This window comes from Mobula birostris, chromosome 24, assembly GCF_030028105.1.
Source record: "Mobula birostris isolate sMobBir1 chromosome 24, sMobBir1.hap1, whole genome shotgun sequence".
In the NCBI taxonomy this organism is placed as follows: domain Eukaryota; kingdom Metazoa; phylum Chordata; class Chondrichthyes; order Myliobatiformes; family Myliobatidae; genus Mobula; species Mobula birostris.
Window position 1 is genome coordinate 61606439 of NC_092393.1, and position 18711 is coordinate 61625149.

General features: G+C 44.4%; 1 protein-coding gene across 2 annotated transcripts in view; it reads right to left on the reverse strand.

Annotated features, from left to right (window-relative positions):
* Positions 1-18711, reverse strand: part of mbtd1 (mbt domain containing 1) — an 80734-nt gene that overhangs the window by 18356 nt on the left and 43667 nt on the right. The window contains exons 11-15 of one of the 2 annotated variants that reach the window (XM_072242255.1): positions 17761-17865; positions 12709-12856; positions 10134-10216; positions 8026-8260; positions 3257-3331 (exon numbers count right to left, since the gene is read on the reverse strand). In XM_072242255.1, the coding sequence (XP_072098356.1) occupies positions 3257-3331; positions 8026-8260; positions 10134-10216; positions 12709-12856; positions 17761-17865 (646 nt within the window). The remainder of the gene's footprint in view (positions 1-3256; positions 3332-8025; positions 8261-10133; positions 10217-12708; positions 12857-17760; positions 17866-18711) is intronic. The other variant, XM_072242256.1, reaches the window with a different exon arrangement.

Genomic DNA, 18711 nt, shown 5'->3' on the forward strand with positions numbered 1-18711 from the left:
CACTCCCCGGACAGAATCAGCACAGTTACACATTGCCTGTGTGTACCGTCTCTCACTCCCTGGACAGAATCAGCACAGTTACACACTGCCTGTGTGTACCGACTCTCACTCCCCGGACAGAATCAGCACAGTTACACACTGCCTCTGTGTACCGACTCTCACTCCCCAGACAGAATCAGCACAGTTACACACTGCCTGTGTGTACCGTCTCTCACTCCCCGGACAGAATCAGCAGAGTTACTCATTGCCTGTGTGTACCGTCTCTCACTCCCCGGACAGAATCAGCACAGCTACACACTGCCTGTGTGTACTGACTCTCACTCCCCGGACAGAATCAGCAGAGTTACACACTGCCTGTGTGTACTGTCTCTCACTCCCCGACAGAATCAGCACAGTCACACATTGCCTGTGTATACCCTCTCTCACTCCCCGGACAGAATCAGCACAGTTACACACTGCATGTCTGTACTGACTCTCACTCCTCAGACAGAATCAGCACACATTGCCGATGTGTACTGACTCTCACTCCCCGGACAGAATCAGCACAGTTACACACTGCCTGTGTGTACCGTCTCTCACTCCCCGGACAGAATCAGCACAGTTACACATTGCTTGTGTGTACCCTCTCTCACTCCCCGGACAGAATCAGCACAGTTACACATGTGTGTACTGTCTCTCACTCCCTGGACAGAATCAGCACAGTCACACACTGCCTGTGTGTACCGTCTCTCACTCCCCGGACAGAATCAGCACAGTTACACACTGCCTGTGTGTACCGACTCTGACTCCCCGGACAGAATCAGCACAGTTACACACTGCCTGTGTGTACCATCTCTCACTCCCCGGACAGAATCAGCATAGTCACACACTGCCTGTGTGTACCATCTCTCACTCCCCAGACAGAATCAGCACACATTGCCTGTGTGTACTGTCTCTCACTCCGCAGGCAAAATCAGCACAGTCACACACTGCCTGTGTGTACCAACTCTCACTCCCCGGACAGAATCAGCACAGTCACACACTGCCTGTATGTACTGTCTCTCACTCCCCGACAGAATCAGCACAGTTACACACTGCCTGTCTGTACTGTCTCTCACTCCCCGGACAGAATCAGCACAGTCACACACTGCCTGTGTGTGCCGTCTCTCACTCCCCAGACAGCATCAGCACAGTTACACACTGCCTGTGTGTACTGTCTCTCACTCCCCAGACAGAATCAGCACAGTTACACATTGCCTGTGTGTACTGACTCTCAATCCCCAGACAGAATCAGCACACATTGCCTGTGTGTACTGACTCTCACTCCCCGGACAGAATCAGCACAGTTACACACTGCCTGTGTGTACCGTCTCTCACTCCCCGGACAGGATCAGCACAGTCACACATTGGCTGTGTGTACTGTCTCTCACTCCCCGGACAGAATCAGCACAGTTACACACTGCCTGTGTATACCGTCTCTCACTCCCTGGGCAGAATCAGCACAGTTACACATTGCCTGTGTGTACTGTCTCTCACTCCCCGGACAGAATCAGCACAGTCACACACTGCCTGTGTGTACCGTCTCTCACTCCCCGGACAGAATCAGCACAGTCACACACTGCCTGTGTGTACCGACTCTCACTCCCCGGACAGAACCAGCATAGTCACACACTGCCTGTGTGTACTGTCTCTCACTCCCCAGACAGAATCAGCACACATTGCCCGTGTATACTAACTCTCACTCCCCGGACAGTATCAGCACAGTTACACACTGCCTGTGTGTACCGTCTCTCACTCCCCGGACAGAATCAGCACAGCCACACACTGCCTGTGTGTACTGACTCTCACTCCCCGGACAGAATCAGCATGGTTACACACTGCCTGTGTGTACCGTCTCTCACTCCCCAACAGAATCAGCACAGTTACACACTGCCTGTGTGTACTGACTCTCACTCCCCGGACAGAATCAGCACAGTTACACACTGCCTGTGTGTACCGTCTCTCACTCCCCGGACAGAATCAGCACAGTTACACATTGCCTGTGTGTACCCTCTCTCACTCTCCGGACAGAATCAGCACAGTTACACACTGCATGTGTACACCGTCTCTCACTCCCCAACAGAATCAGCACAGTTACACACTGCCTGTCTGTACTGACTCTCACTCCCCAGACAGAATCAGCACACACTGCCTGTGTGTACTGACTCTCACTCCCCGGACAGAATCAGCACAGTTACATATTGCCTGTGTGTACCGTCTCTCACTCCCCGGACAGAATCAGCACAGTTACACATTGCCTGTGTGTACTGTCTCTCACTCCCCGGACAGAATCAATAGAGTCACACATTGCCTGTGTGTACTGACTCTCACTCCCCGGACAGAATCAATAGAGTCACACATTGCCTGTGTGTATTGACTCTCACTCCCCGGACAGAATCAGCACAGTCACACACTGCCTGTGTGTACTGACTCTCACTCCCCGGACAGAATCAATAGAGTCACACACTGCCTGTGTGTGGAGCTGTTGCAGCTCAGTTCCTTGCTGGAAGGAGGTGCTACGTGAAAGAGAAAGTACTTTCTGCACTTTGAAAAAAATGCATAAGATTGTCAGTGGAAATTGATACTTCACATTTCAGGATGGTAATGCTCAAATATAACAGGAAACCCCTCAATCCCCACTGCCCAGTGCTGCCTTGGCTAGGCAGTTCCATCAGCCAAAGACTGCGCAGTTGCACCAATCCCAGAGCCGTACTTCTTCATGGTACAGCGGCACGGGTGCATAGCGGTTAGTGCAATGCTTTACAGCGCCAGCGATCCCATCGTGTTTCAATTCCTGCCACAGGCTTTATGCAGTTTGCACTTTTCTCTCTATGGCCGTGCGGGTTTCTTCTGGGTGCTGTGGTCTCCACCTATATTACCAAAGACGTACAGTTTAGGGTGAGTGAGTTGTGGGCATGCCATGTTGGCACCAGAATTGGAAACTTGCCCCCAGCACATCCTTGGACTGACACGGCCATTGACAGGTCACATTTCACTGCGTTTCGATGTATATGTGACAAATAAAGCAATTCTTCTTCTAACAGACACTGAAATGACAGCATGACCAGAAAGAATTTGTACAAATATACAGAACTGGTATGACAGATAAATATGGCGATATTCCTGTAGTCTATGTGTTATTGCTATTGATTTTCGGTAAAATATTTGCTAATGATTTTAGTAATAGTCAAGCAGACTGGGAGAGAACTGAAAAATAATTGCAAAGCAGGCATCCTACTTTTCTTGTGGCCTTTGTACTGGCTGGACTTGGCTTTCTTCTTCTTCATCACACTGGTCTGATTCTCTCTGGAGGCTGGAAGTACAATAAGAAAAGGGAGAGATGAAGAAAGGATAAAGCACATCCACCAGCTCAGTAACCAGCCAACACATCACAACAAGGATGCCGAACACCATTTGATTCAAGCAGAGGAGATAAGAAATCACAGTGTTAAAAATAACTATGTAAACACTTGCCATTCAAAGTATATTTATTATCAAAGTACGTATACAACCCTGAGGCTCCAAAGGTAGTCATAGCTGAAGGGTGGTAGTGGGGACGAGCTCCCACTGCTAAACAAATGCTCTTTCTGGCGTGCATCTCAAACAGCCTCTGACAACCAAGTCCAACTCCTGGCCTTCACGTGTGGCATAGTTCTCATGCCCGGCAGAGCTGCTCTCACTGACAGGAGAAGGGGCAAAGGTGGGTCACTGGCGCCTTAAAACCGGTTGCTCCAGGTAGATGGGGCTCGTTAACCACAGATGGTAGCTCACCTAGGAGAGGGAAAACTCTGATTTCAAACCTCCACTGCCTTGCGGCTATACCCGCTCACGGGAAAGGCTTTGGGAGTAAACCGCGAGGAAAAATCCGGAGTCGGAGTCGTGAAGGTGGCTGACTGCCGTACCCAGCACCGGCACGGCAACTCCTGCGATGTCGCTGGCACCAAACCGTATCGACTTTCGTCGGTCCTTTGGACCTGTCGTCAGCATGCAGAGGGGGTCCCACTGCATGGGCAACAGACGGATCTCCACATCAACTCTGCCCTGGAGAGGCCACTCGCCAGTGACTGACTACCAGAGGTGCAATACCCATGGTCGACCACGATCGACGGAGGCCACACACCACACACAACCCTGAGATTCGTTTTCCTGTGGACATTCGCAGTAAATCCAAGAAACACATTAGAAACAATGCAAGACTGCACCCAACAGGACAGACAAACAGAGTGCAAAGGACAACAAACTGCCCAAATACAAAAGAAGTAATGATAATAATAAATAAACAATAAATATCCAGAACATGGGATGAAGAGTCCTTGAAAGTGAGTCCAGTTGGTGGGAGTTCAGTGACATGGAGAGTGAAGTCTGGTTCAAGAGCCTGATGGTTGAGGAGTAATAACAGCTCTTGATCCTGGTGGTGCGAGTCCAGAGGCCTTTGCATCTTCTTCCTGATGACAGCAGTGAGAAGAGAGCATGAGCTGGGTGGTGGAGGTCCCTGAAGACGGATGCTGTTTTCCTGTGACAACGCTCTGTGCCGATGTGGGGAGCACTGGATGGTTAACACTACTTTTTGTAGAAATTTCTGTTCAAGGGCATTAGTGTTTCCACACCAGGCTGTGATGCAACCAGTCAATATACAGTTTGTTGGGGTTTTTTTGCACACCATTTGTCTGTCCTGTTGGTCTTTCATTGATTCTATTGTGTTTCTTGGATTTACTCTGATTGCCCACAAGTAAATGAATCTCAGGGTTATATATATGTACTTTGATAATAAACTTACTTTGCTATTCCTCCAAGCCTTTTCAACCCATGTAACTGACCAAGTGCCTTTTAAATGTTGTTAATGTAACTTCCTCTGGTAGCTAATTCCAAACACTGACTACCCCCTTGGTGGAAAAAGTCGCCCTTCAAATTCCTATTAAATTTCACCCTTCTCACCTTAAACCTGTGCCGCCTGGTTCTAGGTTCCTCAACCCTGGGAAAAACACTGGAAAACTACCTACACCCCGCATGATTTCATACACCTCGATAATATCATCCCTCATTCTCTTGTGCTCCAGTGAAAACGTTTGTAAATCACATTTGTGACGATTATTTTGTCTGCATCTCCCTCTGAAGGGGAGAACTCAAATGTATGCTGTCTGAGAGAGAAACTGAATGGACTAAAGTCTTCAAATCGGATTTGATTTGAAAACGCTGTGCTGAATTACAACTGCAGTTCTTTCACTTAGAACACATTTCACATCTCTAATAGCCCATTGGTGTACCCCTCTAATAGCCAATCACAGTTCAAGTTCATTTCACTGTGATTATTCTCTCTGCACTCATGACTGTGCGGTTTGGCACAGCTCAAACACCTTATATAAATTCGTCAGACAACACCCTTGTGGGTAGAATCTCAGATGGCAGTGAGGAGGCATACCGGGATTAGACAGATCAGCTGGTTGAGTAGAGTCACAACAACCTTGCAAGTCCAAGGGATTGATTGTGGACTTCAGAAAGGGGAAGTCAGAACACATAGTTTTAAACGTGAGAGTGGGAGAGAATAAAGGATTTCCCTGGTATGACTAGTCAGGGAAAGGCACTGCTCCTCCAGGACAGACTGGAGAACTCAACAAGTCAGGCAATAAGGGTGGAAATGAGAAACAAGAAAGGTATGACCACATTAATGGGGCTATATCACAGACCACCCAACTGTCAGGGATTTAGAGGAACAAATTTGTAAAGAGATCACAGACCATTGCGAGAAGCATAAGGTTGTTATAGTAGATGATTTTAACTTTCCATATATTGACTGGGAATCCCATACTGTAAAAAGGACTAGATGGGATAGAGTTTGTCAAATGTCTTCAGGGAAGTTTCCTTCATCACTAAGTAGAAGTTCCAATAAGAGTAGGCGATACTTGACCTCTGACTAGGGAATGAGACAGGGCAGGTGACAGAAGTGTGTGTAGGGGAAACACTTTGAAACTAATGGCATTATGGTCACTGAATGCAAAGTAAATGCAAAAAGATAGGTCTGGTACGCGGGTTGAGATTCTAGATGGGGGAAAAGGCCAATTTTGATGGTATCAGCAATGATTTGGCAAGTATGGATTGGGACGGGCTGTTTTTGGCAAAGGTGGACCTGGTAAGTGAGAGGCCTTCAAAAATGAAAGGTTGAGAGTACAAAGCTCATATGTGCCTGTTGGAATCAAAGGTAAAGATAAGAAGTGCAGGGAACCTCGGCTCTGAAGAGATATTGAGGCAATGGTTAAGAGGAAAAAGGAGGCACATAGCAGGAATAGGCAGGAAGGAATAAATGTGTGCTTACGGAGTACAAGAAATGCAAGAGAACACTTAAGAAATAAGGAAGGCTAAAAGTAGCAGACGAGGCGAAGGAGAATCCTAAGGAACTCTACAAATATGTTATGAGCAAAACGATTGTAAGGGACAAAATTGGTCCTTTGGAAGACCAGAATGGTAATGCATGTGTGGACCAAACCAGACTGGGGAGAATAACACAGAGTCTACAGAAGTGAGACAAAGCGATATCAACTTCATGGAGCCTGCACAGATTAAAGAGAAGGTAGTTGTTACCCTGAGACAAATCAGGGTGGATGAATTCCCAAGGTCTGATAAGGTGTTCCCTCGGACCCTACGGGAGGCAAGTGCAGAAACTGCCAGGGCCCTTACAGAGATATTAAGGCATCCTTAGTGGTAGGAGAGGTCCCAGAGGATTGGAGGATAGCTAATGTTATTCCGCTGTTTAAAAAATGGCTCAGAACATAGACCAGGAAATTATAGGCCAGTGAGTCTGACATCACTTGGGGGAAACATTGGAACGTATCATAAGGGACCAGGTATATATATGTATTGGGATAGACTTGAACTTACTAAGGATAGCCACTGATTCATGGTTCAAGGTACACCTATTATCAAAGTATGTATGCAGTACACAACTCTGAGATTTATCTTCTCCAGACAGCCACGAAACAAAGAAAAGCATGGAGGCTGTTCAAAGAAGAATATCAACCCGCCCCCATATGCAAAAAAAAAATCACGCCAATGGCAACAAGTACCTCAAACCCTCTCCACGCACAGAATACAAATCACGAGAAAGAACAAGTGAAAACACAATATAAAAACAATGCTGAAGTTGTCCAAGTGAACTACGGTCCAATCCATAAATCACAGACCCAGAACTACAGTTCCATCTTCCAACAACATTGGGAGAGAGAGGGAGACAGAGACAGAGAGAATGAATGAATGAATGAACTCAAGGGTGTATTCAGACACCCATGAATACAGCCAAACGAAACAGCATTCCTCCGTGGCCAAAGTGAAAAACACTGTACCAACAGTCACACACTACACAAGGCACATATACGATAACAAGTAAACAGTCACACAAAATATATTTATACATATACAGCTTAAATCCCTGAGTAACATGTCTAATAAACTGATGGTGCATGGGTGTTATCAGCAAGAAGAAGCAGTTCTCAGCAGTCCGCAGATGACTGCATGCACACACACACATATGCAATGCAGCTTGTCATTACACTAATCAAACACTGGAGGGCAGCACCAATGGGCAGGGCTAGCCCCCGTTTTAGGAACAGCTTCTCCGCCTCTGCCATATTTCCAAACAGTCTACGAACAATACCTCACTATTCCTGTTTGGCATGATATATTTTAACATACAAGCGCAGGGACAGACCGGCCCGAGGAGCCCAAACTCAGTGCAGGGTGCAATATACATTGAAAAACTGAACTGTGGCATTCATTTTCAGATGGTTGAGAGAGAGAGTGAGAGAGACAGAGAGAGACACACACACACAGAGACACACACACATTACCTCAATATTTTTGCAATTTTTCTACTCACACTTATTGGTAATTTATAGTGAATTTTCTGTCCTGCTGTCACAAAGCAACACATTTCACAACACACGTCAGTGATAATAAACCTGATTCTGATCTGTGAAGGGATTTCATTGTGACTTTGGAGGAGAGGAGATCACTCACACTGCGACGCTGGAGGCTGAAGCTGGTAGCCCGTCAGCTCACACCAGCCCACCGGGTAGAGGTCTGGAGATTCACAGTCCACCCACTGGTCGTATTCATCCTCCCAGCCATCAAAGTGAATCCTGAGGAGCCGGTGTACAATGCGGGTGACGGTGGCTACACACACCAGGCGTGGCTCCATCAAATCGACTGCCTCCAGTTTCATCCCCACTCGGAAGCCATGGTTTGGAACCTCCTGCGACAGAAAACAGAGTTAGTACTGCCCAGCTGAAAAACCCCATTTAAAGTATAACACACACAAAACTGTGTGGATCTCGGCAGGTCGGGCAGCATCTATGGAAATGAACAAACAGTCAACGTTTCAGACCCAGACCATTCTTCAGGACTGGAAAGAAAGGGGGAAGAGGTCAGAATAAAAAGGTGGGGTGAGAGGAAGGAATCTGATGGGAGAGGAGAGTGGACCACAGCAGAAATGGGAGGAGGAGGAGGGGACCTAGGAGGAGGTGTTAGGCAGGTGAGAAGAGTAAGGAGCCAGAGTGGGGAATAAATGAAGAGGGAATGGGGAAGGAATTTTTTTTTCATGCCATCAGGTTGGAGGCTACCCAGTTGGAAGATAAGGTGTTGTTCCTCCACCCTGAGGGTGGCCCTATCATGGCACAACAGGTGACCACGGACCGTCATGTCGGAACAGGAATGAGAATCGGAATTAAAAGTCATACTGAAGGGTCTTGGCCTGAAACATCGATTGGACTCTTTTCCATAGATGCTGTCTGGCCTGCTGAGTTCCTCCAGCGTCTTATGTGTTACTTGAAGTTAAAATGTTTGGCCACCTGGAAGTTCCGCTTTTGGTAGATGGAGCGGAGGGGTGCTCTTCAAAGCGGACCTCAATTTACGACAGGTTTCCCCAACGTAGAAGAGGCCACATCGACGACTCCAGCAGATTCGCAGGTGAAGCGTTGTCTCACCTGGAAGGACCCCGAAGGGAGGTGAGGGACAAGGTGAATGGGCAGGCATAGCACTTTGTCCATTTGTAGGGACATGTACTGGAAGGGAGATTAGTGAGGAGGGACAGAAGGTCAGGGAAACACGGAAGAAGCGATCCCTATAGAAAATGGAGAGTTAGGGGTGGCGGTGGGGGAGGTAAAGATGTGGTTGGTGGTCGGGTCCCTTTGGAGATGGCGGAAGTTGTGGAGAATGGTGTGTTAGATGCAGAGGCTCATGGGTGGTAGGTGAGGACAAGACAAACTCTATTACTGTTAAGGTGGGAAGATGGCATGAGCGTGGATTATGGGACATGGAGGAGATGCGGATGAGGGCAGCAACGGTGGAAACATGTAAAATGTGTTAATTAACTCCAATTAATATTGAGGTAGACTCAAAGCCAAAGTAACTTAAGACCAAAAAATGCTGGAGGAACTCAAGCATTTTGTGTGTGTTGCTTGGATTTCCAGCATCTACAGATTTTCTCTTGTTTGTGCCAAAACAACAAGTTATTTTGGTATATGTTAGTTACCATATACCAATCCTGAGATTCATTTTCTTGTGGACATTCAGAGGAAAATAAACCGTGGAATTTATGAAAATTGTACCTAAAGATGAATAAAGAACCAATGTGCAATTAAAAAATAAATCACACTGAGAACGGGTGGTGGAGCCTCACTGCATCATCACTATGTCAGCAGCCCACAGGAACCACATTCACTTCACAAGGAAGCAGCTCACATGTTACAGAACAGCCTCATTCAACACCTTCGCTACACATACGTGCAGTATTTATCTTATTTGCACATTTTGTCAGTCTTGTGTGTAAATTCAGAAATTCTATTGTATTTTCCTGAATGCCTAGGAGAAAATGAATCTCAGGGTTGTACAATATATGTACTTTGATAATAAATTTTGTTTTTAAATATCTGAAGCATACGAAGTTACTGGCTGCAAACTTGGCAGCCTTTAACTCAGGTTACAATGAGAAAATAGTACTGTGTACATAAAAATCAAAATCCTAATATAGAATTACAGATTTTATGGGATAAGCATACTGTTTAAAAGAAAGTTTCATAAAGATAATAAAGAAAGCAGTTTAGATGTTTGATAACTTGTGCTCTCACCTTGTTGAACAGTTTGACTGGTGCTGCAACAGATCCTGTTTCCCGAAGGTAGTCGAACCATTTGAAAGGTAATTTGGTGCAGCCTGCAAAGGAGTCACCGTCACCGTAAGAGAGCCAGCAAATTACTCAATCTTATTGGCCTGACATCAGCAAGCTATTGTCTAAATATTTGGCTGCACAGACGATCATGAGCAGTTTTGGGCCCTTGACCAAGGAAGGACGTGCCGGCATTGGAGACGATCGAGAGGAGGTTCATGGGAATGAAGGGTTAATGTATGAAGAGTGTTTGATTGCTCTGGGTCTGTACTCGCTGGAATTTACACAAACAGGGGTTTGGGGAGGGACCTCAGTGAAACTTACTGCAACCTTGCACTCAAGGGTCAGCAGAGCCATAGGATTGATTGTGGACTTCAAAAAGAGTAAGACGAAGGCATACGTAACAGTCCTCATCGAGGGATCAGAATTGGTAAGAGTGAGCAATTTCAAGTTCCTGGGTGCCAACATCACTGTGCCTGCATCGATAAGCTGGGCCCGGGATAGATCCTCAAAGAAGACGCGACTATGGCTTTATTTCATTAGGAGCTTGAGGAGATTTGCTATGTCACCAAAGACACAAACTCCTACAGATGTACTGCAGAGCATTCTCACTGGCTGCCCATCTGGTATGGTGGGGAAGGGCCCCTGAACAAAACTGAAAACTGTGAACTCAGTCAGCTCCATCACTGCACTGGCCTCCCAGCATCCAGCTCATCTTCATGGAACGATGCCTCAAAAAGGCGGCATCCACCATCAAAGACCTCCTTCACCCAGGACATGCCTTCTTCTCATTGCTACCATCAGGGAGAAGGTACAGGAGCCTGCAGGCACACACTCAGCAATTCAGGAACAGCTTCTTTCCCTCTGCTACCAGATTTCTAAATCTGTTTCTTACTGTAATTCAGTTTTTATTATTAGGTATTGCAATGTACTGCTGTCGCAGATCAACAAATTTGCCAGTGATATTAAACTTGCTTCGGATGAATAGTGGAAGGCCTACATAGAGTGGACATTTTCTATGGTGGGGGAGTCTAGCACCAGAGGGCCCAGCCTCACAATAGGAGGATGTCCATTTAGAACAGAGATGAGGAGGAATTTCTTTGGCCAGAGGGTTTTGAATCTTGAAATTCATTGCCACAGATAGCTGTGGAGGCCAAGTCATCGGGTATATTTAGAATGGAGTTGATAGGTTCTTGATTATTAACAGTGTCAAAGAGAAGGCAGGACAATGGGCTGAGAAGGATATTAAATCAGCCATGATGGAATGGCGGATCAGACTCGATGGGCCGAGCTGCCTAAATCTGCTGATGTGTCTAATGGTCTGAACTGGTACAAGGAGATGGAGATGAGGAGACGGCACATGGTAACAGTGTGTTGTATTGAAATCAGCATTGTGTTGCTGCAGGTTTGTGTACACTGTCAAAGCAAAGCCACTGATATTTATTTCTCAACTCCTACACTAGTTCAAAATTCCACCTATAAAAATACTATAACAGAAGGGAGCCACTTAGTCAGGCTTATAGAAACTATATATAAGACCAAGCAATGTGGAAGGTAGAGTCCCTGGAGATGTTCTCTGTTCAAAAATAAGACCACTTTTTTCAGGATCAGCTCCAAGTTTCTTTTCCTGTAGTATTTCATACCTAGCCAAGCCATCCTGCTAATAGTAATGGATAGGTTGAGTGAGCTAGGGCTTTGCTCTCTGGAGCAAAGGAGATAAGAGGTGATTTGATAGAGGTGTACAAGATGATAATACTTAGAAGAGGGAGACAGAAAAAAATTGAAGAAAATATATGAAAAGCTCTTTAAATAAGAGATAGTCTTTCAGAATGCTGCAGCTCTATAAAACCCTGGTTCAACCACACTTTGGAGTTTGTGTTCAGTTCTGGTCATTTCATTCTGGAGGACGTGGAAGCTTTAGAGAAGGCGCAGAGGAGATTTACCAGGATGCTGCCTGGATTAGAGAGCATGTCTTATGAGGATACGTTGAATGAGCTAGGGCTTCCCTCTTTGGACCACAGGAGAATTAGAGGTGTCATGATAGAGGTATACAAGACGAGGGGGGCTGATTTTAAGCTGATTGGAGGACAGATTAGGAGAATATAGGAGGCAAGTTTTTTTTTAAACCCAGAGAGTGGTGGGTGTGTGGAACATGTTGCCAGGGGTGGTGGTATAGGCAGACATATTAGGAACATTTAAGAGACTCTTAAGATGGGCAGATGGATGATAGAAAAGTAGAGGGTTATGTGAGAGGGAAGAGTTAGATCAGCACCCTACTGTGAACCAAGGGCCTGTACTGTGCTGTAGTTCTACGTTCTATGTCTAATTGGGTTACAGAGCTTGATGAGAATTGGTGCTTTGGGGGAATTTGAGAGCCATCTCTGACACTAGGGAGATTATATTATTAGCCAAGGAAATAGCAGCAGCTTCCTAAGAGAAATATGACAGCAGACTACATGAATAATTAGGAACATTCATACTTTATCAATAATGCTCAATTTTCAAACTGTATGGCATTGCCTTGAGAGAAAGACGTTACCTCGAGGGGGTGTCAGTTCAATCTTATTAATTTCGCAGAATCCTACGGGGAAGATGGATGGTGACGTGGAGTGATAGCAAAACCAGTCTGAACCATCTGCTGCCTCCGAGCCATCGATACCAATCATCAAGTAGCCCTCTGCCAATACCTGAAAAGAGAAAGAGAAATTCACCAAACCAGCTGAAAAGCACAGGCAGAAACCACTAATTCAACAGTAACAATCAGTCCACAGTACAAAGCAGGAATATTGAGGACAACAAAGCAACCCTACTTCACAAAAGGAGAGTCAAACTGTTACATAACTTCAAAGTTGCTGGTGAACGCAGCAGGCCAGGCAGCATCTCTAGGAAGAGGTACAGTCGATGTTTCAGGCCGAGACCCTTCGTCAGGACTTCGTTAGTCCTTACGAAGGGTCTCGGCCTGAAACGTCGACTGTACCTCTTCCTAGAGATGCTGCCTGGCCTGCTGCGTTCACCAGCAACTTTGATGTGTGTTGCTTGAATTTCCAGCTTCTGCAGAATTCCTGTTGTTACATAACTTGTTAGCTTGTAAAATTTACAATGACGATGCAACAAGCTTGCACTCAACGTCAGTAAGACAAATTAATTGATTGTGGATTTCAGGAAGGGGAAGTCGAGGGAACACACACCAGTCCTCGTGAAGGGGTGAGCAGTGGACAGGATCAGCAGTTTCAAAATCCCTGGGTGTTGATGTGATTATGAAGAAGGCACACCAGTGGCTATATTTCATTCAGAATCAGAGAACATTTGGTACAGTATGTCACCAAAGACTCTAGCAAATTTCCATAAATGTACTGTGGAGAGCATTCTAACTGGTTGCCCCACTGTCTGATAAGAAGAGACCACTGCCCAGGATTGGAAAGGGCTGCAAAATCAGCCAACTCCATCATGAGCATTAGACTCCCCAACACCATGTTAATATGTATATAAATATGGCTATATTTATACTCTGTTCTTGGTTGGTGCAACTGTAACAAAACCAAATTTCCCTCGGGATCAATAAAGTATGACTATGACCCATCACCTGCATGAAGACTGCATCCATCATTAAAAATGCCCACCACCCAGGACATTCCCCCTTATCATTTCTACCATCAGGGAAGACGTGAACGAGCCTGAAGACATACTCAACGTTTCAGGAACGTTGAGATGCCTCTGCCATCAGATTTCTGAATGGACAATGAACCCATGAACACTACCTCACTGTTTGAGCTCTCTTTTTACACTATCTACTTACTTTATAAACACGTGTATTTGTTAATGGTATTTATAGTAATTTTGTGTATTGCACTGTACCACTGCCACAAAACAACAAATTTCATGACGCATGTCAGTGATAATAAATGTGATTCTGATTCAGTAAGGCATTAGTTTAATAGAGCCTCAACCATAATCAGAATCAGGTATGATATCACCGGCATATGTGGTGAAATTTGTTGTTTTGAGGCACCATTAAACAATAATTTTAAAGAACTATAAACTACAATAAGAAATATAGATATAAAATTAAAGTGGTAAGTGGTTTCTGAATCACTGAGTATGTGCCTTCAGGCTCCAGTACCTCCTCCCTGATGAGAAGGGGGCATGCCCTGGGTGATGGGGGTCCTTCGTGAAGGACGCCACTGTTTTGAGGCATTGCCTTTTGAAGGTGTCCTGGTTGCTGGGGAGACTGGTGCCCATGATGGAGCTGACTGAGATTACAAATCTCCGCAGTTTTTCCTGATCCTGTGCAGTGACCACTCCATACCAGACAGGGACGCAACCAGTTAGAATACTCCCCGCAGTACATTGTAGAAATCTGCAAGTCCTTGGTGATATAGCAAGTCTCCTCAAACTCTGAATGAAATACAGACATTTCATCATATCACCCTTTTCACTGCTGACCCCCTCGATGAAGACTGATGTGCGTTCCCTCGACTTCCCCTTTCTCTTCCTGGCAGAGTTACATGATGAAGGGTTTACAACACGATATTGTCAGCACCACAGCACCCCACTGCTGCCAGTAACAAGTGCACCAAGCACAAAGGTCTGCAGTTCATGCTCTAGGTGTCTTCATTTACTCCATTTTTAAAATTTTTTTTTGACTATTTGTGCACTTTGATCATGGCGTTTCAGGGCTGAACTCACGCTGCAGCCATCGGACTCCTGGACCAGCTTTACTCACCTCAGCTCTGAACTGGCTCATGGCTGTGGACTCGCTTTCCGGGACTTCGCAGTTCATGCTCTATGTGTTACTTGTTTACTCGTTTTTCTTTTAATTGTGTGTGCAATTTGTTCTTTTTTCCCCCCCCACACATTGGGTGTTTGATGGTTCGTTGTGAGAGTTTATTTTTTAAAATGGGTTCAGTTGTGTTTTTCGTTTTGTGGCTGCCTACAGGGAGACAAATCTCAAGATTGTATGTAGTATAAATAAATACGCTTTGAACTTTGAAAAGATCAGCACTCCTGAATACAATCAGCACAAAGCCGTAAGACAAAGGAGCAGAATTTGGCCATCCAGCCCACGGTTCAGCTCAAACCCTTTCTCCTGCCTTCTCCCCACAACTTCATCAGCGACCTCGCTATGCAAGGGCAGTTCCTTACTGAGAACTGGAACACATGAGTCAAATTTGTTGTGGTTGTCCCAAAAAAAAAATAAAATAAATTCCACTCCACTGATCACACCACTCCACTATCAGACTCTCCATTCACTGTAGATTGCCCTTTCACACACATATATTTAGAAACACACACATATATTTCTTTCATTGTATTTTATACTATATATTATGCCTTGCATTGTACTGCTCCCATAAAACAACAACTTTCACACCATTAGTCAGTAACAATAAGCCTGATGCTGATTCCCATTCTGTTGAGAAATTCAATTGGAACCAGGGTAGCAAAAGTCTCTTCACTTCCAATGAAATGAAAAAAAAAATTGACAAAATAAATAATTTTATAAAAACAGATCAACACAAGTTTCACTTACATAACATTCAACAGTAATTCATAGCAGTCCTTTAATATCTAGTGTTAGTGGAGTACAATATGATAAGAGGTGTGTGTGTTCAGCCAGAGACTTTTTCCCTTTGTGGAAATGGGTAATATCAGGAGATAAAACTTTAAGGCGAATGAAGGGAAGTATTTTTGTTTTACACACACACACAAAAGAGTGGTGGGTGAGTGAAGCACAACACGCTGTCAGGGGCGGTGGTAGAGACAGACACATTCAGGAGATTTAAGAGACTCTTAGATAGACACATGGTTGATAGAAAAATTGAGGGCTATGTGTGAGGGAAGGGTTAGATTGATCTTGAAACAAGGTTCAGCACAAGATTGTGGACCAAAGGGCCTGTACTGTGCTGTATTGTTCTATGTAAGTGTTTAGCAATTCTCCTTGTGTTAGTTGGTCCAGACAATGCAGATTTAAACAGGATTGTTAAGCTCTGCGGCTGACAAAGTTGGGAGCTTCTGTCATAATCCTTCCTTGTGGACCAAATTAAGATGAAAGCCATTACCTGTGTTTTATGAGTTTGATGGGCAGTAGTAGACCCTTGTAGCATGAAGGAATCTATCACAAGTGTGCTTCAGGGAAAGGAGGATGGGTGAAGCTAATTGCTTTCATTAGTAATATCCCAGTGCTTTACAGGTTATTGAAAGAGTTAGATTGATCCTGGATCTAGGTTAAATGGTCAGCATAACAGCAGGATGGGGTGGGTTTGGTTATACCTGACCTCGCCAAGTTTAACCAAGTAACCACGTGAGTTTACACATATGCACACACTTCACATCATGGGCACGCACCATTTCAAATATCTTAACTTTGATAGGTTTATACAAATGCAAAACAAAGGTTCTTTATTTGGGTTTGTCAAGATTTAATAATGCACTTTAACTCCTCACAGCCGGTATAACCGGTTAAGCCAGTAAAACACTCAGACCCCGCCCTTCATTAACGGATGGATTTTTATGTCAGCTATACCTTCAACTATTTAAAATTAGCACCAAGACAACAAACCTACATGCAAAAGCAGGAAGTAACAAATCTCAGTACTCAAGGTGATGTAGGATCATACTGTTTAATTCTTAGATTAGATTGCCATCATAAATGCACAAAGGAATTTAAAAACTGCAAGCTTTACTGTCGAATGTTGAGTACATCTCTTCCATTTCATGCACGTTTTCTCTAACACAGCCACTAGAGTCAGAACAGTGATAAAGTTTTCTTGTCCCTAATTTTTAACTCTACCAGCCTCTGCATCCAGCATATCACCCTCCACCATTGCCACAGCTCCAAAGGGATCGCACCATCAGTCGTAACTCTCCCACAACACTACGCCACCCCCCCCTCCCGTTTACTGTAGAGACCACTCTCTTCACAACTCCCTGGTACACCCACCTCTCACTGTTCACTAGCATATTCCCCTGCAAACGCAGGAGGTGCAATACTTCCCCTTCACCTCCTCTTCCCAACTTCCCAACACCATCCAGGGATCCAAACAGCTCTTTGAAGTGAGACAAAATCTGCAAACTGGTCTGTTACATTCAGTGGTCACAATGTGACCAAGTGTAGACTACAGGACCATTTAGTAAGGCACCTGCTCTGTCTGCAACGTCCCACAATTTGCGTGTCTCAACCCTCCTCACCCCCACCCAACTGCTCTTCATCCAATTGTGATGCTGCGTCTCGACACAGAACATTAACACATCCCTTCTGCCTCCAAAGATGCTATTTGCCAATTTCTTCCAGCAGTTTACTTTTCAACTTCAGATTCAAATATTTGCACTCTTGCTTCTCCCAATCACAGAATCTGATGGCAGAGCAGACTCGATAGGCTAAATGGCCTAATTCTGTTCCTACATCTTATGGTCTTAAATTCTTGATTGGTCAGGGCATGAAGGGATATGGGTGGGGAAAGGCAGGAGATTGGGGCTGAGAGGAAAAATGGATCAGCCATGATGAAATGGCAGAGCAGGCTCTAATTCTGCTCCTACATCTTAACAGTCTTATGGAAGCAAAGAAACGGTAGCTATTTCTATGAGAGCTCACCTTTCTGACTGTCGCCACGCAGATTGCAGAGAGATTCAGAGGGTCGATTGCTTCCAGCTTCATCCCTTCCTGGAACCACTCGCCACTTTGGTCCACATCCCTTACCTAAAGATTGGGAGATTGAATGAATGAATGAAATTTATTTCGGTCAGTACAAACATAACAAAAAGCATCATTTTCAACCATGCTTTCACAGGATAAAATTACAACAAAAAAAAAGATGTTCTTTAAAACAGACCGAAAGGGTGTTGGCTGAAACTACAGCTTACTACGTCTACTCCTCTTATTTATACAACAACATATTTGGCATTAATCATCACATCAAAACAAAAAATTTCATAATCTTTTAACACAAAATCCAATTCCAAGTATCATTTATTTACATTACTCCCATTCATTTTAAATCATGTATTTTATATTTGTTCATTAAATTATTTTTAAATACTTTTTAAAACTTAAGTGTGGTGCATGTTTTTAAAATTCTCACTACAACTGTTCCATAGATTGAGCCCTCAGACTGAAGTACAATGATTTTTTACATTCGTTCTTATCCTTTGTTTTTGAAATATACATGTTCCTCTCAAATCATACTGACTTTCTCTCATTTTAAACAACCTTTGGATACTTTGTGGTAGCTGTCCATTTTTTGCTTTATACATAATTTGTATTATTTTAAAATCTATGAAATCCTATGAATTTTAAAGTGCTTAGCTGAATAAATAGTGGATTGGTTGGCTCATAATAACTTGCCTTATTTACAATTCGTATGACTTTCTTTTGGAGTAGAAAAATTGAGTTTGTATTTGTTTTGTATGTATTTCCCCATACCTCTACACAGTAAGTCATGTATGGGACTATAAGTGAACAGTATAATGTATACAAAGATTCCCGATTTAAGAAATCTTGCGCTTTGTACAGTATTGCAATAGATTTTGACATTTTTGCTTTGAC